A 27479-nucleotide genomic window follows, 5' to 3' on the forward strand; every position below is an offset into this window, starting at 1 on the left:
TTGAAAAAAAAGAAAAAGAAAAAATGAATAAAAGATAAAAGAAAAAAAGAAACAATGTCTGCACCTTTGACTCTGACAGTGTGCACGTGCGTGTGCGCGTGTAGGAGGAGTGTTTCCATGCTCTTTGTCTCCTCCTCTAGGCGAGGCTTCAACAGCTGCTGTGTTGGCTGGGATCTGGATGACAATCATTGTTGCCATGTCCGCTCATTATAAGCCACTTTGGACTTGTTTTTTTGTTTTTGTTTTTTTCTGTAGAGTCGCTTGTAGGCTAAAATATTGGTAGTTGGCAGGTTGCTATTATTGGAGTGTTTTTTCTAAAGAAGTGTAGCTGCTTATTTGTGCTTGTTTTGAATTATTTTGATTGTTTAAACAAGTGGTTCTCAAACTTCATCAGGACATACATAGCCTATAGCCTATATTGCTATAAACATGTTTTGTTTAACTGTCTTGTTGAATACATGCATGCTATTTTGTAATTTTGAGATACCTTATCCACCTGTTTCCGCCAGAATACTAGAATTATTAACAGCAGACATACAAGCTCACATCGGAAATGCCGCACTCCTTCTGTGCAATGCACGATGGGACGTTGCCGTTTGAAACTTGTGGATAGTTTGATTTAGCCTATATAAAATATTTGTGAATTAATTTTCTCCATTGACCAATTAAATTAAACTTTTCCCAAATATGGAGATGCACACAGTAGGCCCTATGACCATATGAGCTTTCCAAGATAGGCCTATGGGCTTAATATTGATGCCATCAGGGATCTCCATTGGTGAATTAACTTCACTTGAATGGCCAAAATTCAAATGGTAAGAAAAAAATCATTTGCTAAATTCGCGTCATGGCAACCATACTTGCAATTTCCAATTCAATCGCATCTTTCTGGTTTTCATAGTCCTGGTTGCTTATTTCTCTAGGAATGTGGCAACACACTCTGGATGACAATCAGCGCTCCTCAGCCCTCTGTGTGTGAGTAGCAGAGAGTATAATCTAACGGATGTCTGGGAGTAGAGTGGGAAAAAACAACATTACAGAACCCATAGGATCTACACATCTGATCCAACCACTAGGTTCTACAGATCTAACCGACTTCTCCTTAGAACCGGTAAAGAACAGACCCAGTAAGTAGCTTTAATTACCAATCTTTTTATGTTGTTCTAATCTTCTGTCTTTGTCTGACACCGTGGGAATCCCCACAAAGTCTTGTTGTAAAGCCGGACTGGGGGAAAATAGAAGATCTACAAGCTCGCAACGCGCGGCGCCGCGGCCCGTTGTGAGCTTGTAGATTGGCTATTTTCGATGTGCGAGCCCCTATGGTGCGAGCCCGTTAGGTTGGGGTGAGAGAATAATTCCGGATTCGCGATATTTTCTTTTTGCAAAGTGAGTTATAGGATTGTCCAGTATGATTCTGAGCTGAGATAGAGGCTATCATGAAGTTCAGTACGTATGAAATTATTATGGAAACATTGAATTCATCCTCAATAAATGAAAGTAAAAATGGTAAATCGTTTGCAATTTTGCAAACTTGAAATAAAAAAAATGAAAATTGCACTGTATCATAGAATGCGAATTAAGCTGCAAGATGTGGAAATATCTTTTTATGCAAACAAATCAAAGGATACATCTGATTTTATCCCTCACACTAGTTCTGCTGTGCTGCCTGACAATATTTGTGCACCACTCTATATTTTATAATAAACACCTAATGAGCTTTGCTCAAACTGAATTTAGAGCAAATATAATTGCTCTAAATATAATCTCGCCTTATAATATATCTGTAGAACTGTTTTTAGTATTTAGTTTCCTTGTTCATACAATTGACCGAATAACCTACATAATAAAGCATGAATGAAAAGGGGATGCATGTATGATGGTTTGGTCCGTTACTCTGAATGAAAGAGGGGTGCAGGTGGAATGGTTTGGTCCGGTACCCCACTTCCTGCTACGTATTTTCCTCCAGCATCACCATCTCCAACAGCGCCGCACGCACGCGGCACGCACGCACGCACACACACGCACGCACGCACGCACGCACGCACGCACACACACACACACACACACACACACACACCTCAGCTACAAGGCTGAGTGAGGTGTGCAACGCAATGGAATATAGACTGCACCATTTTGATATGTAATGATATTGAGTTCTGGTAGATACAATATTATCATTGTAAGAGCCATTCTGTCTTAATAATATGACATCACTGCTGGGTTACAGCTAGTCAAGTCAAGTCAATTTTATTTATACCACATTTAAAAAAACACCAAGGTCAATCAAGGTGCTGCACAACATACAAGAAAAACAATAGAAAATATGCAATGTTACAGATAAAATACAGTGCGAAGAAACCAAACAAAAAACATCAATGTTACACAAGTAAAATGTATAGGCCTATACAAAATGTGATTTAAAAGGCCAGGGAAAACTGGTTTTAAAAATGGCCAGGGAAGATGCAGTCTTTACAGTGATGGGCAGGGTGTTCCACAGGATCGGTGCGGCGGCCGAGAAGGCACGACCACCTCGTTTTAGGTTTGTGAATGGAACCTTTAGATCAGGGGTGGGCAACTTTGATGATGGCAAGGGCCTCTATATTTCACTCCAGAGGGCCACATTGCATATTGCTACATCCTACTTTGTCATATCTCATACAAAAGAAGCAAAAATAGCAGATCTACAAGCTCAAAACGCATCGCATCGCGATGCGTTTTGAGCTTGTAGATCGGCTATTTTTGCTTCTTTTGAATTGGAATCCTGAATAATGTTTTTTTTTTTCTTTTTTTTTATTGGAATCCTGAAATGCAACATTTTGATTTCATTTAAAACACACTTAGTTATATACTAACTTCATGAACTTAAATACAAATACATTGGACATAAAAAAATACAATTAATTATACAATTAAGTAATTTAATATTACTATACTAGTCATTAAGCTACTAATATGACGTAATTAAAGCAGGTCATGTTTGGAATTGTAACAGCTGAAATCAATAATATATCAGTAGTCTGGTATTAACCTGCGGGCCGCATTAAGTGAAGGTGGGGGCCGAAGGCGAATGTGGCCCCCGGGCTGCCAGTTGCCCATGTATGCTTTAGATGCATTATGGTCAGCTGATCGTAGTGGCCTGGTGGAATCAGGGGGTTCGATGAGGTTGGATATATAGGGTGTTGCAAGATTGAATTGGGCTTTATAGGTAAACAGAAGGATTTTGAATTGTATTCTGAATTTGACTGGCAGCCAATGGAGGGTGGATGAAACGGGGGTGATGTGTCCCACCTGCGGGTGCCGGTCAGGAACCTGGCAGCTGAGTTTTGAACCAGTTGTAGTCTGGAGAGGGAGGCGATAGAAACACCTGAGTAAAGGGAATAGGCCCTATGCATGCCATTTTGTTCTACTTCTGGGCCTCTTTCGACTTCCTTCACAGGTGTTACTGAATGATACTAATTAAGGCTCTGTTTGATTTATTGTACAGTGGTTCTTTAATTTCAAGGACCCCCATAACTCTATACAAATGGAATCAACAAATCTGTATGGGGACATTTGGAACCCACTCAAGGACACTTTGAGACCCACTGGTGTAGCAGAGTTTTTCCTGTGAGCCAACATGCACAACAGCAGCACCCTGTTTGACCAGAATGGAACAGACCCTTCATTAGTATCATCGGTAACAGCTGTGAAGGAAGTCGAAAGAGGCCCGGAAGTAGAACAAAATGGCGTATATGCATACAGCCTATTGCAATAGTCAAGCCTTGATGATATTAGAGCAAGCACACGTGTTGCTGATGGCAGGCACACAGTTTTTCAACTTTGTTTGTTAGGCTGGTGGTCTGTATCGTTTGGCCCTATATGTTTATTTATTGTATCCGTTTAAAGTATAAAGTATAGGACTTTGGACGGCAAATACATATAATTTACGTGCCATATGGAAAGGTTTGGACATCAGTTCTTGAGCACACGTCTGAACCTGAATCCCTAGCCATTGGCATCCGTGCTCCAGGTATTGGACCTGGGCACTACACAAGTTTGAAAAACTGCCTCGTTTCAACGGCGATTTGTATTGGGAAACAAATCAAACCAGCGGGGTTGGTTTGGACACGCACATGCTGTGGCGTGGCTCGTGTTGGTGGTGGAGTGTGCTGGCTGTGGAGAGACCAGACATACACTGATTGATTGATTGATTGATTGATTGATTGATTGATTGATTGAAGACTTTATTAGAAGTTTGCATAGGAAAAGGTACAGTTTCATGACGGTACAGTTCACTGGTACAAGGTCAACTAAAAGGAGACCCGAGAAAAGCACTTGGCTTATTTACACAGGAAACCATTGAAGCATCTCATATAACATTGGATGACAGCCGGATAGAACAAAGTACTATGCAGTAGATATAGTCAGGTTAAAAAATAAAAAAAAAACAGAAAAAAAGCAGCAACAGTGATCTTCTGAGGGGGTGTTCTGGTGTGATCATTGCAACCCGGGGACAGAGCTATTGGGGCTCTTGCCGCTGGATCGTTTGCAAGCAGGTTCTGCTTTTTGAGTGGATTAAATAGGAGTTATTGGGGATCTTACCAAGGACCTCAGCAGCAGCCCAGCAGAGATCATCGGAACTGGACCCGGACCGCACAGCGGACGCAGATCATCAACGCTGAGCTGACCAACATTCAATCATGTGCGGTATGTTCAGCAGAGCCACTTAACTCATCCAGAGCCCAGGACATTAACGGATTAGGGGGTCCAGAGTGCCCCCTCCCGGCCCCATTAACGGCCATTGTCTTATTTTGAAGGCCAGAAGTCTAGACCGGAAGTACTTCCGGTCTGACGTCATCGGATCCTGCGACGGAACCGATCATTGTTTACGTGGTGCCATGCTGGATTGCATAGGAGCGTTTATACATGTGTTTTATAAGCGAGCATCTGCCTCCATCTTCGCTTCTAAAGTGTTGTTTTGAGATAATGGACATTAAAGATGAGATCGGCCGTCCACCTCAATGTTATGGGATGACTATTGTGTGCTCGTGGAGCCGTGATGATGACAAATCAGCGCGGATTTCGTCTCCGGAGCGTCGGCCATTGTACTAGGTATTTTTACTCGCCGTTACAGTAATATATTACTTTTCGCGCGACATCGCGCATTCGGCACTATACGTACTCTAGTACTTATTGCGTGACATCACGCGAAAGGCACTAGATGAGTTGAAAAGTTTTCAAAACCAAAGTATCTCCTCAGACAATCCCTACACCCTGTCCTAATTGCACACATGAGCATGCTTTGCATTGTCCGCAACTGGGGGGGGGAAAGGCACACAGAGAAGTTGGACTTTCTACAGGAGAAAGGCCTGTGTTTGGGTCAATTGTGCATAGGGCACATGAGCAAGAACTGCGACAGGCGATATGTAAAACAAGTGTTTTAGATATCGAGATTCGAAATGCCAGACTCACGGACTGCCAAAATAAAATCTGAGACTTTGACTTTACATCATAAACCTGTGCCCATACAGGGGCTGGCAACAACTTGGCCTTTGTTCTGTACAGCTGGCAAACAATTTGAACATTGAAATCTGCCTTTTATGGGAAGGAACAGATAAAAAAACAATTTTGGGTTTGGGTTTTGCAATTATGAATATATATTGCCTTAGTTTTTGCTTCCTAAAAGCTGTTTTATATTGATTTAGTTTTTGGTGTTAATGTTTGTCTCTTTGTATTTATTTATTGTTTAATTGCTTGTTTCTTTTGTAACAGTAGCAATTAGGGGCCGGTGTAAGAGCCATTCTGACTTAATAATGGGGAATTTAAGGAGCCTGTTTCTACTACCGCGACGTGAGGCAGGACTACGACTGCTAAGACTCAATCGCCGTTGTGGTCCAAATCATTAAGCCAAGAGCCGTCGACCACGGGATCCCACTTCTTTCACTGAACGTTTTGGTTCCCATGGCGACGTGTCTATGGAGCAGACGTTTTAGGCGCAATGTGAAAAGGGACCTTCTGACGTAGTGCAGACGGCTGCTACGGCAGCAGGTTGATCTATCGAGCGCTGATCATTTCCGGTTGCCGTTGTCATCTGCCGTCACCTTAGCGTTGCTTAGATTCGCTAATATGACATCACTGCAGGTTACAGCTAGAGTATTTAAACCACTCCCTAATCGAGCACAGGCAAACACTGGATCACGTTATTCATGCTTCAGGATCCTGGAGCAGAGAAGGTTACCTCTGTCTGTCTGTCCGTCCCTCCGTCTTAGCAGCACCCCCGAAAACAAGGACTATACCCACCCGGAATCACCAGCTTGCGTGGATCGGGGGTCCACGTTCCACAGATCACTATTTCTGTGTGTTTCCACGGCCGTGGAGTGAGTGAGCCGATCTCAGGGAGGTTGTGAGTGGAGATGCAGCAGAAAGAAAAGAGGCTGCTGCAGGTCGCGGGGCTGCTGGTGGTGGCTCTCCTCTTTCTCCCCAACGTTGGTCGCGTGTTCGACGCGTCGCCGATCCAGGGGTTGAACCGTGCGGCGAAGGAGGGACAGGTGGGCCTGGACGGAGTCAGGAGGAAGGACTGGCACGACTACGAAGCCATCAGAAGAGATGCCGCGCGCTCCGGTAACGGTGAGCAGGGCAAGGCGTTTCCGCTGAGCGACGCCGACAAGGCAGACCAGGCCTACAAGGAGAACGGATTCAACATCTACGTCAGCGACCGCATCTCCCTCAACCGCTCTCTGCCGGACATCAGGCACCCGAACTGCAAGCGGAAGCTGTACTCGGAGCGTCTCCCCAACTGCAGCGTCGTCATCCCCTTCCACAATGAGGGCTGGTCGTCTCTGCTGAGGACGGTGCACAGCGTGCTGAACCGCTCCCCGCCACACCTCCTCCACGAGCTGATCCTGGTGGACGACTTCAGCGACAAGGAGCACCTGAAGACGGCCCTGGAGGAGTACATGGTCCGACTGCCCAAGGTCCGGATCCTCAGGACCGAGAAGAGGGAGGGGCTCATCAGGGCCCGCCTGATGGGCGCCGCCGCCGCCAGGGGCGACGTCATCACCTTCCTGGACTCCCACTGCGAGGCCAATGTCAACTGGCTGCCTCCTCTGCTGGACCGAATCGCCCAGAACAGGACGGCCATCGTGTGTCCGATGATCGACGTGATCGACCACGACCACTTCGGCTACGAGACGCAGCATGGGGACGCCATGCGCGGGGCCTTCGACTGGGAGATGTACTACAAGCGCATCCCCATCCCCGCCGAGCTGCAGAAGGAGGACCCCAGCGAGCCCTTCGAGTCTCCGGTCATGGCGGGCGGGCTCTTCGCCGTGGACAGGAAGTGGTTTTGGGAGCTGGGAGGTTATGACCCGGGTCTGGAGATCTGGGGAGGAGAACAATACGAGATCTCCTTTAAGGTGTGGATGTGCGGCGGTAGAATGGAGGACATTCCTTGCTCCAGGGTGGGTCACATCTACAGGAAGTACGTTCCGTACACGTTCCCCGCTGGAGTCAACCTGGCTCGGAACCTGAAGCGCGTGGCTGAGGTGTGGATGGACGAGTATGCGGAGTACATCTACCAGCGGAAGCCGGAGTACCGCCACCTGTCCGCGGGGGACTTGACTCAGCAGAAGGAGCTGCGCAACAGCCTCAACTGCAAGAGCTTCAAGTGGTTCATGAGCCACGTGGCCTGGGACCTGCCCAAGCACTACCCGCCGGTGGTGCCCCCTGCTGCCGCCTGGGGAGAGATCCGTAACGTGGGCAGCGGCATGTGCCTGGAGAGCAAACACTTTGTGTCCGGGAGCCCCGTCCGCCTGGAGAGCTGCCTGAAGGATCGGGGTGAGGTGGGCCACGGACAGGTGTTTACGTATGGCTGGAGAGAGGACATCCGGGTGGGCGATCCCAAGCACACCCAGAAGGTCTGCCTCGACGCCATCTCCCACGACAGCCCCGTCACGCTGTATGACTGTCACGGCATGAAAGGCAACCAGCTGTGGCGATACAGAAAGGATAAGAGCCTGTACCACCCCACCACCAACAGCTGCGTGGACAGCAGTCCCGCGGAGCGCCGCGTGTTCATGAATAGCTGCGACCCCGGCTCTCCCAGTCAGCAGTGGCTGTTCGAGAACACCATCCCCAGTGTGCTAGACCACAACGCTAACAGTAGTCTGGTAGGATTCACTTCGAAACATGGGCTGCAGATTGTTGCAGTGTTGTTGTTTGGTTTGTTGTTGCTGATAAAGTGCTCTGCTTATAGGAGCAGAATTGATTCAACATTCCACTGACTATTCATTCCACGTTACTATTCATTGTGGGCTCGCCCACCAAGGAAAACATTGTTGACTTTAGGAGGTCTAAAGTTAATCACAGTCCCTTATCCATCAACGGTTCATCTGTAGATATAGAGGACAGCTTCAAATTCCAGGGTGTACACATCACAAACACACTCACATGGTCTCTAAACACCAAAGGTATCCTTAAGAAAGCACAGCAGCGACTGTACTGAGGCGCCTCAAGAGATTTGTTTTGAGCACCAAGGCTCTTGTGAATTTCTATCGCTGCACCATAGAAAGTGTTTTGACAGGTTGCATCACAGTGTGGTTTGGTAAATTGACTGTTCAAGACTGTAAACAACTGCAGAGGATTGTGAAGAGAGCTGCTAAAATTATCGGCACAGAATTGCCACAGCTCCATACAATCTATACCACACGCTGGAAGAAAAAGAATCAGAACATCATGAAAGATAGCAGCCATCCAGCCCATTCCCTGTTCTCACTCCTCCCATCCAAAAAACGTTACTAGAGCATCAAATCGCACACCACTCGTTTCAGTAATAGTTTTTTTGCCCAGGCAGTCAGGTTGCTCAATGAAGGGATGAAAGTGAAACGTAGGTGAACATGGGCACTGTACGCATTTTTAAACTGTACACTGTATGGTATTGTCGTTGTTGGGACTTGTCTTGTGTGGCCTGCATGGTATGTGGGTCCACACTCCTGTCGGTCACTGTGACCATGTCTTTGTGTATTAAGGCTGAGAGTGCTCCTGGCACAAGCATTTCATTGTATCTGTACCTGTATGGATATGTGTGACAATAAAACTGAACCGAGCCTGAAAGGCGAGAACACTATGTTATCTTCATTATTTATATAGTGAGTTCTGTCGCAGACAGTACAAAGGCAGGGCCCTTAGCCAATGAGGTGCAATTGAGTTGCGGAAAAACATATATATAATATAGTCATGTTGGCAACCAAACCTGCAATTGGTTATATTCTTGATGTAGAAAACTACAGCTAGCTGGAGTATTATTATATTTATTTATTGTGGGCTCGCCTGAAAGGCGAGAACACTATGTTATCTTCATTGTTTATTTACCAGGTTCCGTTGCAGACAGTACAAAGGCAGGGCCCTTAGCCAATTGTCGGAAAAACATCTGGGAGTGGTGTTAGCTGGAGTATTGGTTGAGCTTCACATGAATATAGAAAGAAAGAATATAGTCACGTTGGCAAACATAAGAAATGAAGGAAAAACAACAATTTATTTGATTAAGTGTTTTTATTTTAGTTATTCTTTTAAAATGATTTCTTTATGAGCGAGCCCACACTGTTTCGTAGGAACAGTACTTCTATTGTTGTGGGCTCGCCTGAAAGGCGAGAACACTGTTATCTTCATTATTTATATAGCGAGTTCCGTCGCAGACAGTACAAAGGCAGGGCCCTTAGCCAATGAGGTGCAATTGAGGTGCGGAAAAACAACATCTGGGAGTGGTGTTGGCTGGAGTATTGGCTGAGCTTCACATGACAGTGAGCACACTGCAGAATATAGTCACGAGCGAGCCCACACTGTTTGGAACAGTATTTCTAGTTACAGTTGACAATTATTTATGTAAAATGAATGAGTTGTTTGGTCAATCTAAACAACATTTTCAGGGCACAATGTTTCAGATGCTGCTATGCATCTAGTAATTGTACATAAACTAGACCAGGTCAACCTGGTTGTGCCAGACCCCGGTTCTGCCAACCCTCTGGGCCTATAAATTTAATGGTACATTTATAGGCTGTCTGTCCCTTTATAGGCTGTCTGTCCCTCCCTCATGTCATCATCATTTGTGACATCATTGTGACCAAATATGGAGAAAAGAGGGAGGGACAGACCGACAGACAAAGCCTTTTGCTTTGTCTGTCGGTCTGTCCCTCCCTCATGTCATTGTGATGACATGAAGGCTTTGTCTGTCGGTCTATCCCTCCCTCATGTCATCATCATGTCATCATCATGACCATCTATGGAGAAAAACAGGACAGACCGACATTTGCTTATGTAGGCCTACCCATTTCATGGGTCTGGCAATAAATTCAGGGTTCCAGAGAAATCACCGTTTATTAATTAATCAATGATTGGTTGATTAGGTGAATCTATTAATGAATTAATCGAACATTAGCATGGCTAGTTTTGACATTCGGTGAATGCTCCTTCCTTTTTATCTGCCATCGGTGAATGTATCTAAGTAGGCTAAGTAAGTTCTGTACCTGAATAAAACTTCTAGGCAAATTTGTTTACTTTTTGTTTTACTGGATTGCATCTGAGTGCTTCTTTCATCGCAAGAGTTCTGCCTCAGTGACTTCCTGAGGAAATCAGTTTGTGTATTTGGATTTTTGGTGAACAGTGAACGCTCCTCCCTTGGTGTGTCTCTGCAAACAAATCCAAAGCAGAACAAAAACCCTCACACCCTCTGCACAGCAGCTTACAAAAGCTTCACTCATCTTGTTAAAACCACTTAAAGACCAAATGCATTTAGTTGATCGGGATCCCTCTGCCCAGGGCTCTATTCTGGAGGGACTTAATTGATGGAGGGATTTGCTAGCCCAGTGGTTCCCAAACCTTTTAGCCTGTGACCCAAAAGAGAGATTAGATTTTGCCCGGGACCCAAACTTGTGAAAATAGCTGATCTCCAAGCTCACAACGGGCCGCTTCGCGAAATATTCATTTTATTTTTATAGGAAAAGTAAATGTGATTTTTACTTGAGTCGTGACCCGTACAACTCGGTCCGTGACCCACAAATGGGTCCCGACCCACTGTTTGGGATACACTGTGCTAGACTAACAATTTTGTGATATATATTTATTATATCTTTTATCTTTTTATCATCGTCTAGCTCTAGTTGTTTGTGCCCTGCAGGCTGTGTGAGCCATCACATTGTCCCTGTGTTGCTGGGTCAGTCATTATGATGAGGTCTGGTGGTCTATTTTGGTCCAGGAGATATGAACAGTTGGGGCCCCTGGAGCCCTTGTGAGAGACACAGTCTCTTTATTCACTCCCTACTGCTATAGACGGATGTCAGGAACTGTACACGTTACCACGGCGATGTGACTGCTGTGAGCCAACAAAGCGTTGGCAGAGTTGTGTCGAGTGAAATGAACAAAATAAAACGGGCGCTTGGTGCAGATCAAAGCAGTGGATCAATGGGAAACATACTGAATAAGAAAGCAAGATCCGGGCACACAAATACGGCAACTTGACCTTATGTGTTGGAAACATGTTTATTATTATAGATTTATATGTACGAATATAGGCTATAAATGTATTCCCAGTTTTCAAAAATCTATGGAGACTTGAATTCATGGATATACTTTTGCTGTTGTCGCATTCCTAAGCCAATCATTTGATGACTAGCAGTTTGATTGATTGATTGATTGATTGATTGATTGATTGATTGATTGATTGAAGATTGTATTAGAGGTTTGCACAGGAAAAGGTTACAGGACAGTACAGTTCACAGGTACAAGGTCAACTAAAAAGATAAAAACCACAAGCAAGCTTTTGGCTTCTTTAAATTGGGTTCCATTTTACAGTTCATACAAAAAGTGGTTCCCTAAAGAGACACGTTGTTCTCTGCTTTGTTCTCTATGGAGACACAAAGAGTCTCCTCAAATTATTGGCTTGAATGCGAAAGAAATCAAAAAGATAACCATGAATTCAAGTCTCCGTGGGGTGAGTAATCACTAGAAAACAAGTCATTTTGGGGGTGAAATATCCCTTTAACCAGCCGTCAGCCAGCCCAGAAACCACTAGCTCCCTCAGTAAACATCCTCTACTTCTGGAAGTTGCATCAGTGAACCCTGGCCATTGTTTATTTAGGATGTCATTCTAGTCTGGGAGCTTGCAAAAAGATATTTGAGGTACTGTAAAATAAGATGCTTTGTGTGGTCAGAGTTAAATACATTTGAATTCAAATGATAATAGAAGAAAACACATAAAAACGTTAAACGTTCCCTGGCAGGCAGCCAATAGAGTTGCTCCCAGTAAGAGGAGCCGTCCCATTGTGGAGTGACCCCTCCCCATCCACCCCCTCCCCTCCAGCCAAACACTGGGACACACTGTTCACATGACCCGACTAATGTCTGTACGCACGCACGCACGCACGCACGCACACACACACACACACACACACACACACACACACAGGAGTCGGTTGGTCTGACTAATGAGTCACACACACGCGGAGAACAGAGAATCCCCCTTAATTCAACCTGAAAGCGCTCAACCGTCTACATTCTATTTTTGGTTTCTAGATAACTTTTAGAATTTTCAGGGCTGATACAAATTGTAGATGGAATGGAAAATGGACCCTTATTGGTTCCATTTGTACACTCTCAGAGTTAAATAAGTAGAGAATTTGACAGGGTAGATTGGGGTCCCAGAGATATTGAAAAAGAAAAAGAAAAAGTGTATCAAATGGAGGTCCGTAGCCTAATGCATATCAAACTGGGGGTCTGTGAAACGAAAAAGGTTTCAGAATCACTGGTGTAGATGGAAAAAAGAACGGGGCCTAGGCTATTATAGACCCCTGTGGGACTCCGGTCAACAAAGTAGGTTTAACCAGTGTGTGAAGTGTTTGTGTGGTGGTGGTGGTGGTGAGGACGGGGTTAACAGGAAGAGTGACATCATGGTGTTTTTGTTCTTCTCTTTGCTCTCAGAGCAGCAGTTCTGGTAGAGTTGAGACGATGTGGGAGACAGCCTGACTGCACTGCACTGCTGCTGGTGACCCGACTCTCTGGACGCAGGGCTCTGCTTTCAACACCCAGGACAGGAGTTTAGTCCACTTTAGACTGAAGAGAGAAAACTTTGGGGTAAGATGTTATGACAATTTATGAGTACTTTATACTGTGTGTGTGTGTGTGTGTGTGTGTGTGTGTGTGTGTGTGTGTGTGTGTGTGTGTGTCTCTCTCCAAGTCACGTGGTATATAGGGTTTACCGTTAACTTAGCCGCAAATTGCAACACTAGATCTTTTTATACTCGGATGAATCTAGGGTTGCAATACCTCCCATAGGGATCCAATGCATCAAAACGTTTTTGTTTGCTATCTGATTGTATTTAACGACTTCAAACTCACCAATATTGTGGCTCTATGGAAAGCTTGTAATTTACTCTTGCTATCTGCAAAGTGTTTGTTTCAGAAAAATCCACCGTAGAATTGTTAGGAGCTACTTTCTATCAAGACATTGGCTTCAGGTGATTATTTTTTCTAAGTGCTGGAGTTTGGAAGCGCTTGTGGGAAGTCACTCAGCGGTCCTGTGTACCACCTGGTTCTAAATGTCACATAATGCAGGAGGCAGCGGGACGCTGCGTAAATAGAAGACGAGCGCTTCCGAAGTTCAACACTTGGAAAATAAACCATGTCTGCTCGGATTTATAAATCATAACAATTCTACGGTGGATTTTTTCTGAAACAAACACTTTGCAGATAGCAAGAGTGAATTACAAGCTTTCCATAGAGCCACAATATTGGTGAGTTTGAAGTCGTTTAATACAATCAGATAGCAAAAAAACGTTTTGATGCATTGGATCCCTATGGGAGGTATTGCAACCCTAGATTCATCCGAGTATAAAAAAAATCTAGTGTTGCAATTTGCGGCTACCGTTAACTGTAGCATACTATTCTATTTATTTGACAGTGGCACTGTTGACACTGTTGTGTGAAACAGGGCACAAGAAGTTAATGTGAAGTTAAAGTAAAATAAGTTCTTAAAACAAACGTGAATTGAAGATTATTCAATTGATGTAAAGAATAATTGCCAAGGAAAATGATGGATACTTGTAGCCTTCGTAGTATGCTATTGATGGTGTGCGTGCATGTGTGCGTGTGTGCATGCGTCCGTGCGTGAGTGTGTGTGTGCCTGCGTGTGTGTGTTGTCTGCACGAGAATGTTATTGTCTTAATGGAGGAGCCAGTTATAGCGACTTAGCGGTGAGATTACAGAGGCTGTGTCTAATCCTTAATCTAATCCTTAATCTAGTCTAATCTAGTGGACATACTGTAGCTACTGTTCTGGAGACGTACTGTATCTGTTTACAAACATCCAACGTTTTCATTTGCTCCATTTTGCCTCCATTGTGCATTCCTGGTTTGGTGGTGTAGTCTCAATTCTCTCTGAGTTCACACAGTTTCACTGTTGGTCTTCCTTGTTCCTTCATGTTAAATACATAAACCTTCATTTACAGTAGAGTGGATATTCTGGTGTCACACAACATTGCCTGTGCATTGCAGAATGTTGGCAGTGTTTCCTGTATGTATTTATGTGGTCGGTCTTGTGGTTTTGGTCTTGACATGCGGGTGTGTCTTCTTGTGTCTAATGTTTTGTTCTTGTTTATGTTTTTTTTACAGATTGGGACAGAGGCACATACTCCCCACCCCTCCTCCCTCTCTCTCTCTCTCTCTCTCTCTCTCTCTCTCTCTCTCTCTCTCTCTCTCTCTCTCTCTCTCTCTCTCTCTCTCTGTGGACCCAGCAGACCTCAGAGGGAACCATGTCTCTGTTCTTCTCAGGCGCCGTCACAAGTAGGTCTAGCGTTCAACGGCGCCGCTATCTCTATATTCTGAATCTGACTGTTTGTGTTTTCTGGTAAATGAATGCCCTATTACTGGATCATACTACAGACACAAAAGCATCAAAAGTACCAGATCTACAAGCTGCTACTTTTGCTCGATTTGAATTTGAATCCTGAAAAGTAACAGTTTTGGACATAATGAGGTTTCTACCCGACAGAGACGACATGCTACTGCTTTGGTCCTCAAAGTGGGGTCCTCGGGAGGCTTCCAGGGGGTCCCCAGCTAAATGAGTTGATAAGGTCAAAATCTGTTTAACCACTTTAAGCCTATATTTTACCGTACATCGGCTATTTTAATTTAAAGCATACGTTTTGAAACATTTTAACAACCCAAATCTTATAATGGGGGAGGTCGCTGAGACAAGAATATGGGGGTCCACCGTCCATGGCCAAACGCACATTCATTTGGGGGTCCTTGGCATGAGAACCACTGTACTACTGTACTGTATGTCAGAGAACAATGACTCTCACACATGTCTGTGTCACAGCATTCCTTCCACATGCTGACATCATGTTTACAGTTAGGCGTGGAGTCTGTTTGTCTCTGTTTGCTGCTGCTATACACTGAATGCTACTGTGTGTAATGCAGTTTATCATTGCTGTCAGGTGTCCTAAACTGTAATTTTTCTAAATGTTTAAAAAGAAACAGCAGATCACCAGGCTCACACATTGTTTCTCTACATTTGCACAACACTGCATAAGTATAAAATAGGGCATTCATTTATGAAAATAGACTGAAGATTGAATATGGATTTACAAGGTTTCTGCCCGTCAACAATGATATATTGTATATCATTGTTTATTCATTGTAATTATGCTAGTACTGCAACATCCAAGGAGCCGAACTAAAGTTATTACTCAACCAAGAGTATCATAACTCATGAAGATGGAGTTTAATAACCATATTTTGGTTTCCATACAGTAGGCCTACTGACTGTATGTTCCAATTGCACAACAACAGTAACGTACAGTAGTTCATAGCTCATACTGTATGTTCATTAGGGATGGGACGATGATCGTTATTTACGTTTATCGTGATAAAAAACACACAATAATCATATCGTGGAGATTTAAATCCGTCATGCACTGGGATCAATTCGCCTTTTATTTGACCAAGCTGCATATCCGGTACCACTTAAACCCTCTATAATTTGTCAAATGGACCTGGAAATAAAGTACTTGATACAGTCTTTTTTCCTCTCTACCAAATCTCTTGGCCAAAACATAGCCGATCTACAAGCTCACAACGCGTCACAATGCATCGCTACGCGGCACGTTTTGAGCTTGTAGATCAGCTATATTTTGGCAAATGTTCCACCCCAGGATAATGGATGCTGGAGATGTTTTGATTATTGCGATAATATCGTAAATCACAGTAATCGTGACATAAAATGTTCATATCGTCTCATCCCTAATGTTCATATTGCTCAACAACTGTAACGTACAGTAGGCCTACTGTATGTTTATATTATACAACAACAGTAACATATAGGCCTATATAATCTATGTTCTGTATATTGCACAACAACAGTAACACAAACGGTCACATTCCGGCGCAGTGAAGTGAAACACTGCCAGACAATGTGTGGAGTCAGTGTCAACATCACAGTGTTGAATGTCCTACGGTTCTATCTGTGACCAGTTCACTGTATTTACAGAGTAGTTTGAACAATGTCTGCTTTTATTGAACAGTAAAAGAGAGGTTTAGGCTGAAAAGATGTGAACGTATGTATATCTTTCAAGGTGGGGGCAGCCCAATGACGGCAGTGTTTATTCTAAGAAAGACAGAATGACTCTTGGAAAGCTGAGAGGGAGACAGTGTAGGAGAGACAGACAGTAGGACAGCTGAGATACAGACAGTATCTTGCCTTGACAACATTCTAGGTGTGCCATAGAATACTTTGGATATTGATTAATATCACTTCAGTTTAACCACTTAAACTTAATAAAACGGACCGTAGTTAGTTACTTGGCACAATCTTTTTCAGCCAACAGTACTCTCAGTCTCTTCACCAAAAATAGCAAAGTGTCACAACTTGATGCGTTGTGAGCTTGTAGATTTGCTATATTTGGTGAATGTTCCGCCCAGAATAGGGATTCTAAAAGTAGGGATAAAAGCTATTGTCGATCTGTCCTAATGGAAACGGATAGATATTCTTTTCCTCATGACATAAACTGTTAGCCTGTCTTAGGGGGTCCAGTGTTTCTCTCCAGATAGGCAGAGGCCTTGAACAAAGACTGAACTCCTGTTCTTCTGTATTGGAGAAGAGGGAGTACGACCACCTGTCTCAGATAAGATGTACTTTTCACTTTTTAATGAACTAAATGTCCTCGAAACGCCACATTCAAGGACGTTGGTCCACTCTACTCCGCCACTGGTTCTCATAGGCTCCAGGGACCACCAGGGTTTCAAGGGGGTCCTTGAAACGTTTGACCAAACGGGTCCTTTTTTGGACCAATGGAGCAGAGCTATTCTACATCAAACACATGTTTGGATGACAACATAATTACATTGTGTTGCTAGTGGTTCACATTTTTCTGTTTCCTTTTTTGCTTCTTTTTTTCTTTTTTGTTCAGGTTCACCAATCAAAGAGAGACACCCGCTTGCTGACCAGTCATGTCAAAGGTAGGACAATAGAAGTAACAATGATACTTTATATCCACAATATATCATGACCTGGATGGAGTGAGATATTGCTTTTACGAAACGCTTGCCAAATTTGGTAACGTGAACATTGTAGACTCATCACACCCACACTCAAACGCGCACGCGCGCACACACGCACACACACACACACACACACACAAACACACACACACACACACACGCACACACACACACACACACACACACACACACACACACACGCACACACGTACACACGCACACACACACACACTCACTGCACACACACGCACGCACGCATGCATGCATGCACGCACGCAAACCCAGTAATCTGTGAACCAGTTCGGCGAAAAAAAGGAGAAAAAAAGTCTTTGTTTTTGTTAGGTGCAACCCCTCGTTTTTTGTGTAGAAACAGGAACTCTGTTTAGCCCCTTTCTTAGTGCACTTCCCCCCGGGTGTTTCTGTGTTCATTCCTACCAACAACAAACACACTATATAACATGTTTAGGGCAGTGCTGTGACATGACATCACATGTAGGGATGTCACCATAATCGCTATTATCGTTTATAGTGATAAAAAACACTCACGATAATCATATTGTGGAGATTTAATTTATAGGGAAATCGTCCTCCGTCATGCACTGGGATCAATTCACCTTTTTGCCGAGCTGCATTATGCGGTACCACTTAAACCTTCTATAATTGGTCAAACGGACCTGGAAATAACGTACTTGATACAGTGTTATTTTTTTCACTCTCTACCAAATCTCTTTGCCAAAAAATAGCTGATCTAGAAGCTCACAACGCGTCGCGTTGCGTTGTGAGCTTGTAGATCTGCTATTTTTTGGGAAAATGTTCCGCCTGGGATAATGGATGTTGGATCGCAATTATATCGTAACTCGCAGTTTTTTGGTCACAATAATCGAGTAATCGTGACATGAAATTTTCATATCGTCCCATTCCTAATCACGTCTCTCTCTCTCTCTCTCTCTCTCTCTCCTCCTCAGTCTGGGTCTGTCTCTGCTCTCCCCGGACTCCTCCTACGTGTGCTACTCCTCCACGGCCACCGGGGGCTCCCCGTGCTCCTGCCGGCGCTCACCGCGCCTCCTCTCCAACGGCTACTACCTGCTGACGGAGGACAGCTACAGCTGGGACGACCAGGGCAACGTTTCCCTCACCCCCTCCAAGATTAATGTCTCCTACAAGGAGAACATGGTCAGGTGAGTGTCCCTCACAGGCACGGGCACACATAGACATCAAAGGGGGCTTGAGCCCCTGCCCTTTTATCCGTCTGTAAAAAGTGCCCTCTCCAGACCCAAATCACAACCTCCACCCCTCATTCTCATCAGGCCCTGCCTCTAACATTCTCTGCACGTCCCTGTTCCCTCACTCTGTCCAAGATTAATGTCTCCTACAAGGCGAACATGGTCAGGTGAGTCGGGACGATGCCATGATTATCGCTATTATCGTTTATCGTGACAAAAAACCCCAAACACTCACAATAATCGTATCATGGAGATTTGAACAAAACACCAAGTAATCACAATGCAGAGATTCAGGTATGACAGGCTCACAGCAGCAACAGCAACCAGTCAGAATGAAACAGCGCAGAGGAACAGGAAGTGATGCCCGACTTTTACGCAAGGAATCATGGGACACAGGAAACTTGTTGATACCAGTCTATTTCTGTCTACAGCGAGTGTCTACAGCGTGTCTACAGTGTGTAGACAGAAATAGCATCATTCCACAGTGAGCAATACTAAGGACTCTTATGTCATCGCTATCGGGTAGAAACCTCAGTAGCCTATGTCCAAAACTGTTACTGTAAAAAAATAAAAATAAAAAAAATCCAAAGTAGCAGATCGACAGGCTCAAAACCGTCGCTTCATTCTGTTTTTCGAGCTTGTACTTTTGTGACACTGTAGTTAGTGTGATCAAGCGGGGGAATTAAAAAACACAGAGTTAAGAGGTTTCTAGCCGACAGAGATGATAAGGAGATGACATTGGAAAAGACAGAATGTTCTTTAAGGGTTCCTTGTTGATAGTGTTTCAGAGAGCAGCCAGAATGAAGTGCCGTTCCCAGGCCTGTTGGCTGTTAGATATCACATGCATGCAGCCTCTTGTGCAGCATGTCTGGATGAGAGGACTGTTAGGGTGGTTGCATAACTCCAGTACATTTAATAAAGCAGGCTTTCTCAAAGTGGGTGCCGTACGGGGCACCCTGGGGTGCCGTGACGCTAGCCCAGGGGTGCCTCAGGATACTGTTTATAATATTTGGAATTGATCACACATCACTTCAGTTTAACCGCTTGTATTTTGACGCCAACTTTTGTGTTTTCTTACAAGTAACATTTTTGGACCCATGACTTTTCCTTGTAACAGAGAACTTCTACATTATGGTGTTGCTACTTTTATTTAGTAAAAACTAGGGCTGGGATTAAAAAAAATATCTATCTAATTAATTAGATGCTTTGTAATTTAATTAATCAAAATTAATCACATGTTTAATTGCATATAAATACTTTACCTGAGAGGCTGAGAAGCAATTTTATTTCAATTAAATCGCATTTTGGTATATCAGTGTATCAAAACTTGACATCCACTGGGCCGAGCAAATAAGTGGTCTGATCGAGCAAATAAGTGGTCTGATCGGCCTCTTCTCCCATTGCGTGAACTGGGGTTTGTTGACTGTTGGTTTGTGCACCGGTATGATCGATCGGTACGCCTGAAACCCGCAAGTGAGGTTCTTTCTAAGGTGCAAAGACTAATCACGTGTATTTTCTGTAATTAATAAATCAAAATGAATCAGTTAAAGTACCAGCCCTTGTAAAAACAAAGAAAATCTACTTCTTCCACTATGTATGATCATTACATAACTCCTCCAAAGTGCTGACACTCCGTCTTCAAACAGGCCTCTCATACACAGATGATGAGGTCATCGTCCTCCGCGGGCCAATCGTGGCGCAGCGCTCGGTACACGTGAGGGAGTTTTACGAGCTGCGTTAAATTCTCAGCGCGGCATGCGCCGTGTGTTCCACCGCCAGCATGTGAAGTCAGCTGTCGCTGTTGCTAGGCGACCTGGATGTTATTGATAATAGAGACGCATAATAATTGTACACTCTCAGAGTTACACGCCCGTAAGGGGCCGTTTGGGACCCCCTCATGGACACTTTGAGACCCACCGGTGTAGCAGAGTGTTTCCATAGGAGCCAACATGCACAATATCAGCACCCTGAGTCTGGAACAGAGCCTTAATCAGTATCATTGGTAACACCTGTGAAGGAAGTAAGGAAGGGGCCCAATTTCTTTACAATAACAGAGCCAATAGCTCAAATAGCTACAAGCTCACAACGTGTCGCACTGCAACGTGTTGTGAGCCAGATATGCAGATCAATTATACTCATAACTTTAATACACCTTATGGCAGGGTTCCCCAATTAGTTTTCCCCAAGGGCCGAATTATGTCAGCATTGCAGGGGGCGACGGTGGCGTTCCCGCTACTCCAGAGACAGTTCAGATATCATTGTTGTCGGGTGAAAATCTTGCATGCCCAAAAAACGTTTGTTTTGCATTTAGCATTTTAAAAATGATTTAAACTAGTGAAAACAGACGATCTACAAGCACACAACGCCTCGCATGGCGCTGTGTGCTTGTAGATCAGCTGTTTTCACTACTTTTGTGCAACGGCCTTGTATGATGTACAAATTTGGAGATACGAGGTTTCCCCCCGACAACGACGATATACTAGTTTTTTTTGCTGCTCTTATAACACCATTATTACTGGGGTTGGTGGGGGCCAGACAGTAGCCCCCCGCGGGCCGCAAATGGCCCGCGGGCCGCCTATTGGGGAACCCTGCCTTACGGTGATACTTGGACACGTCATCAGTGAAGAACCCGGGGTCTCAGGGTGTTTAATCTTCATACACCCTCGCCCGGGCGACCCAGCCCTGCGGCCTCAAGGATGTTCTTGGTGGCTCTCCTCAACTGCAGTCCTCTAACTCCAAGGAGTTTGAGCACTCTCTGGAGTGAATCACCTGCTCATAGCCTCTCTGAAAAGTAGAAAGAGTTATACTCAAAGGACAAATTTAAGCATTTAGTGAAAAAAGATCTTCTGTTCTCTGTCATTTGATTGATTGAAAGAACAACTGATGGAATAATTGTTGAGAAAATCACTGATATTAGCAACCCTATTTACTGTGTCTTTCTAACCACGAGGAGTTCCTGTTTTCACCGGTTTGCTGCCAACTTTGGCACAGACACATGATGACATGTCACAGGATGACATGTCACATGTTGTGACAAGCATGATGTTTGAGAATGATCTGTTACTCACCTTTATGTCATCATTAAATACTGTCTGTAGGCAGGGGTGGGAATGAAGTACTGTACTTAAGATCAAGTTTGACTTGAGGTACTTTTACTTACTTGAATGTGTAAATGTTTCAATGCTTTATACTCCACTGCATCTCAGAGGCAAATAGGCCTACGGTACTTTTTACTTCACTACAGTTATTTGAAAAAGGTTACTAGAGTATAAGTTAAGCATTTGTAACTCAAACATTTGCTTCTGGGGGGTCCCTGGAACAACATATTTTGAGATGGGGGTCCGCGGGCCAAATACATGTCATTTTGGGGGTCCTTGATATACATGAAAAAGTTTGAGAACCACTGATTTAGAAGAAGGATTTAGAAGACATTTATAGAATCGGGTCAAAATATTCAAAGACTTTTCAAAAAAATAGCAGATCTACAAGCTTGCAGCGCTGCACTCGGTGCCACACTGTGAGCTTGTATATCTGCTATTTTTTAATAGTTAAAGCATGGTCTAAATGGGTTAATAAAAATGCAATCTGGGAACCCATCATCAAAGGAGGGGCGACGCCCACTCGGTCTGTCTCTCTTCCTTTGGCATAGCCATCATTGACTCTGTCTCGAGAGATTGATAAAAATGTGAACACTCAGTCCTCCATCACGTTTGAGAAACAAGGGGGAATGATCACGTTTGAAGTCCATCAGTCAGACGGCTCTGGGGATTCACAGGCGACGTGCGGTCACACACTTAGAGACAGAGTTCATAGATAGTTATAAAAAGGCACATTCTTCATGTAGTTTCTTGTGGTGTTTGATGTTGCAGGGTGTTCCGTCGGAGGAGGAGGCCTCGGCGCTCTCTGGTCAGCCTGCTCAGTGACATGACAGAGAGCTGTACGGAGTGGCTGGACCAGAAGGTCTTCAGAGGAGTGTTCAACACCCAGGTCACTGCTGAGGCACCGTGGGCAGAGGACAGCACTAACCAAGGTTACTGCAGCTTTTCATTATTATCTTTTTCATTGTTATTTAGACTTTTCATTATCAATTTCAGTTCAGCGTTTGATCAGAATTATAGCGAAACTAGCTAAAGGGATAGTTCACCCATAAAATAACTCTCTTTTTTCTATCGATTACTGTGGATTTGAATTCATGGTTATTTTTGTTTGTTTTTGTCGCATTACTAAGCCAATAATTTGATGACAAGCAGTGGTTCCCTATGGAGACACAAAGAGCCTGCTTTGTTCCCTATGGAGTCTACTCAAAGTATTGGCTTAGGAATAGTTTTCTTAACTAAGACTAAGACTAAAATACTAAGATTTTGATATGTAGTCGACTAAGAGTAGACTAGTCTAAGACTAAACTATTTCAGATGACTAAAATAGTATTAAAACTGTTATTCAAACGACTATAAGACTAAATCAGAATTTGCTGTCAAAATGTACACCGGAGGTACAGTATGCATCGGCCTTCTTCTAAAGGTTAACTCTAATAACCTTGACCCTGTCTCTACAGAGGCATCGTGGTTAGAGGACAGCAGCACCAACCCTCCTGTCACTGATGCATCGTGGGTAGAGGCCAGCTTGAACCGCCCCGCCACAGGTTCATCATGGGTAGAAGACAACATGGCCACCACGACGCTGGACAGCAGCTGTAGCTTCACATACGGTGAGAAGAACATCTGACCTCCTCTCTGTAACCCATTAAAACCGGGAAACAATCAGTGTAATTTTAGATTGCGTGTGTGTCATTTTAAACACTTTGACTGACATAATTCTTTATCAAACTAATGTAGATTACTGCCAAGGCTTTTTTCCTGATTTTCGAGGGCTCTGTGTCCATTATGTAGAGGGGGGGGGTCCCTTTTCTTTCACTTGGAGAAGAAAAAATAGAACCGTGATGATCTGTGCATAAGTTATGGTCCATAGAAAAGGGTCAGTTTTGATCAAATGTGTGATGTGGGGAAATAATTTGAGATATATATATATATATATATATATATCCATTTTTCATGATGAATACAAGTCAATGGACCGCCGGATGTCCTGACTACATTATTACGCGAGGCATCATGGGAAACTGAGTCTTTTCCCTCACTCCTGCCCGCGGTAGAGAGCTGGCTATTGGTTACCATGGTAACCAGCACTTCACGGAGGGAATCGTTAAAACATCTGGGAACGTGTTATGCACTCCATGTGTTACGTATCAGATTGTTTCTTTAAACTAAAGCCATGTGTTGTGTATCTCTGACCTCCAGACCCGACAGAGACCCCGCCCCCTCCTGACAAACTGGCCCCGCCCCCCTCCGAGCCACGCCTCCTCTTCCAGGAAGAGATCTGCACCGAGACCTGTCACTCACAGGGGCGCTACACCCAATGCCTGGGCGGCCTCTCCGAAGTCCCGCCTCCCTCGGCCTTCTACGCCAATAGCTGCTGTCCCCCCGCCACGACTGACCAATCAGGTGAGCTGGAAATGATGACATGAATGGTAAAACACGTTTCACGTTACAGATTTTTGGTACAGCAACGGTACAGCTAATCTTCATTTGAATTGTGGATTACACCTTTGCACTTTTGATGCCTTCATCACATCAGGGTGATCAGCCCCTTTCTGTTCCGTAATACTGCAGTATAAGGAAGGCTAAATGGTGCATTTATATAGCACCTTTATCCAAGGTGCTTTGAAGAGATTGTGCATTACATTCACCCATTCACACACACATGGTGGAGGAAACCATGCAAGGCACCAACCTGCTCATCGGGAGCAACTAGGGGTTCAGAGTCAACACTAACCTCGCCTCACCAGGCTTTGTGCTGGGAGAAAGCCTGGTCTTCGTTTACAAAACAGGTTGTTTGATCCGGTCTAGACCGGATGGTATCCTACGTCATTTTGTATTCAAAACGGACTACACTTTGGCAGGAAACACCAAACCAGTTAGCGCATGCGCAAGTAGGGGTTAAAACTGTTTCCGGTTTGGTGTTTCCTGCCAAAGTGTAGTCCATTTTGACTACAGAATGACGTAGGACGCCATCCGCTCCCGACCAGATCAAAAGCCCGAAATTGGAAGCCGTCCCAGGCTACTTCAACACTAACTCTGGGGGAGGCCGGGATCGAACTGGGAAGCCTTCGGGAACCCTCCGTGTTCTAAGACGGCAACTCTACCCCTGAGCCACTGCTACTCCTCAATTCCTGGGTGTAGTGGTGCTCCTGCAGCAGGTGAAAGCTGGTATTATAAACTGGATAGTGAAGTTCAGGCACAGACAGTATAAAGACACTTGAACAATAACAGAACATTACGGAACACAAGGTGCCCGATGCGGTGGGTAACTAACTACCGTGGCTTTAGGGTGAGGGTTTATATTCTATATACAGTATATTGTATGGAGTGTTATGGATATTAAACATGGACGTTGTCCAGTGTATATTTGGGTTTGGCCGGCATCCAAGACAGAAATACACAAATGTCATAATCAATTAAAACAAAAAACAAAACAATCTCTGCATATCTTCCTCCAGGGCTCTGTGCTCCCTCCCTCTGCGTGTGCTGGGGAACACATAGCACTCATGGGAACATGGGACGCTTTGAACATAGGGCCCTTGAACATACAGTCAGTGGTGGAAAGAGTACTCAGATTCTTTACTTAAGTAAAAGTATCAATAATGCAATGTAGACATATATTCTGTCACGTCTGTTAAGTCCGGAATTCAAAATGTACTTGAGTAAAAGTATGAAAAGTGCATCAAAATGTACTTAAAGTAACACAAGTTTAAGTACAAAATGTTTGAAAATAGCAGATCTACAAGCTCACAACGCGTCGCGTTGTGAGCTTTTAGATTGGCTATTTTCAAATAGCCTTAGGTATAAAATAGGGCTAAAGTGGTTTGTGTCTGTTTTATAATATTATAAAAGCACCCTAGGTGGGGTTGGCGATAGGGCCTTTCTGTGTGGAGTTTGCATGTTCTCCCCGTGTCTCCTAGGGTTGATACCCTCACAAAAACATGCACGTAATCCTGGTCTCAATAATGCCTCCCCCTGGCCAGCCGGGGCGCCTGATGGAGGGGAAAGGAACTGGTTGGAATAACGTGTTCCTTCCACGCGCTACGTCCATCCCGGGGAAATCCCCCCTGTCAGGTGAAAAGAAGCAACTTGGACTCCTCATGCATAGAAGGAAGCATGAGGTCAGTCCGTTGTCTCCCCAGGCGCGGCAGAGGGAGAGCAGAGCCCAGGATTACATAGGCAATTAGCACTGGGTGAAAAAATGGGTTACAAAATTGTGGGATAAAAATTATAGAAAAAAAAATAATAATAAAAAAAATAAAAGCAATAAATGAAAACATTTTAACACTCTTTTCTCTAATTACAATCTAAAATATGAACCCATGTTGTAAAAAAGTGTAAAGTACTTTACACCACTGCACACAGCAGGACCCATTGAACATTGGACACTGGGAATATAATCTCACTCCCCTTCAGACAGCAACCAGAAGGAAGTGGAGCCACCAGGCCTGTCAGACATCACAGGCACCCTCCCAGCATCTGGTAGAGCATGCATGGTGTTATGTAACCCCTCCACGGTGCTGACAGGCTGCAGATAGACCCGTCTGTCCGTCTCCAAACAGGCCTCTTTGCACAGATGAGGTCATTCTCTGTGGCCAAACTGCATGACGCTGCGTACACGTGAGGGCCGTTTACGAGACGTGTTAAATTCTTTGTGCGCCACAGCAGTTGCAGAGCTGCCTTAATGGACTGTATAGTGCACAGAAACATATCGTCGTTTTCGGGCGGAAACCTCGTATCTCCAAGTTTCAAACGTGTACGTTCTTTCGCAAAGTAAAGCCCTGCTTCATCATGCAAGGCCGTCTCACAAAAGTAGTGAAAACAGCAGATCTACAAGCACACTTGTAGATCTGTTGTGCTTGTAGATCAGCTGTTTTCACTAGTTTAAATCATTTTTAAAATGATAAATACAAATCAAACGGTTTTGGACTTACAAGGTTTTCACCCGACAGCGACGATATGTACACTCAGTTCCATTATGATTCTTTTGAGGGGTCCTCAGTTCCAATATGATTCTTTTGGAGGGTCACAAGGTTGAGAACCACTGGTGTTTATTTTGCATTATAAGTTAATATGATTACTATCAGAATATAGATATAGCAATCATTGCTGTAGAGAGTTTGTTCAGTAACAGCTATTTAGTAAACAGAAGACACATGTTCAGACACCAGACAGGTTGCCAACTTCAGGAGAGAAAACCTGTGTGTACCAGATTACATTCTATAGTGTTCTAATTTCACTTGTTTATCCTGTATGAGTTCTCTCTCCTGACTGGATGCAATTGGTACCCCGGCCTGAAAAAGGATTTCCTGTCTACTAAACAGTGGTAGAGACAGGGAGAACCCTGTAACTGAAAACAACAACAACAAATAACTTAACACTCACTCCATTTAATAGGATGTTAATTCTAGTGTACACTGAATACCAGTAAGATACCTAAGGGCAACAAGCGAGGTCAGGGCGAGGTCGCGCCATGTCTTGGCCATCTGGCCAGTGATGTATATCGGACCAGTTGGCCCTATATGGAGACCCCTGGTTCCCATACATGGTGATCCATATGGAGCCCAAACATGCTTACTCTGTTATTCGTTATGTGAAAGTCCTATGACGTCTATGACATCTGACATCATACA

At 44.2% G+C, this 27479-nt stretch overlaps 2 protein-coding genes across 2 annotated transcripts in view; both read left to right on the plus strand.

Moving 5' to 3' along the window:
* The first annotated feature begins 996 nt into the window (after positions 1 to 996).
* The window catches only part of tmem71 (transmembrane protein 71), a 32713-nt gene continuing 6230 nt past the window's right edge, over positions 997 to 27479 (plus strand). The window contains exons 1-8 of the mRNA XM_080726307.1: positions 997 to 1127; positions 12949 to 13101; positions 14637 to 14807; positions 17435 to 17483; positions 18491 to 18703; positions 22618 to 22778; positions 23304 to 23456; positions 24046 to 24249. Coding sequence (XP_080582433.1) covers positions 14777 to 14807; positions 17435 to 17483; positions 18491 to 18703; positions 22618 to 22778; positions 23304 to 23456; positions 24046 to 24249 — 811 coding nt within the window. The 5' untranslated portion in view covers positions 997 to 1127; positions 12949 to 13101; positions 14637 to 14776. The remainder of the gene's footprint in view (positions 1128 to 12948; positions 13102 to 14636; positions 14808 to 17434; positions 17484 to 18490; positions 18704 to 22617; positions 22779 to 23303; positions 23457 to 24045; positions 24250 to 27479) is intronic.
* Positions 6393 to 12993, plus strand: LOC308285228 (polypeptide N-acetylgalactosaminyltransferase 10-like; the record flags this gene model as incomplete). The annotated part of the gene is made up of 2 exons (XM_080725947.1): positions 6393 to 8147; positions 12949 to 12993. The coding sequence occupies 2 exons, from the start codon at positions 6393 to 6395 to the stop codon at positions 12991 to 12993; spliced, it is 1800 nt and encodes a 599-aa protein (XP_080582073.1).

The sequence above is a fragment of the Nannobrachium achirus genome (genome assembly GCF_963921795.1).
Source record: "Nannobrachium achirus genome assembly, chromosome: 5".
Classification (NCBI taxonomy): Eukaryota; Metazoa; Chordata; class Actinopteri; order Myctophiformes; family Myctophidae; genus Nannobrachium; species Nannobrachium achirus.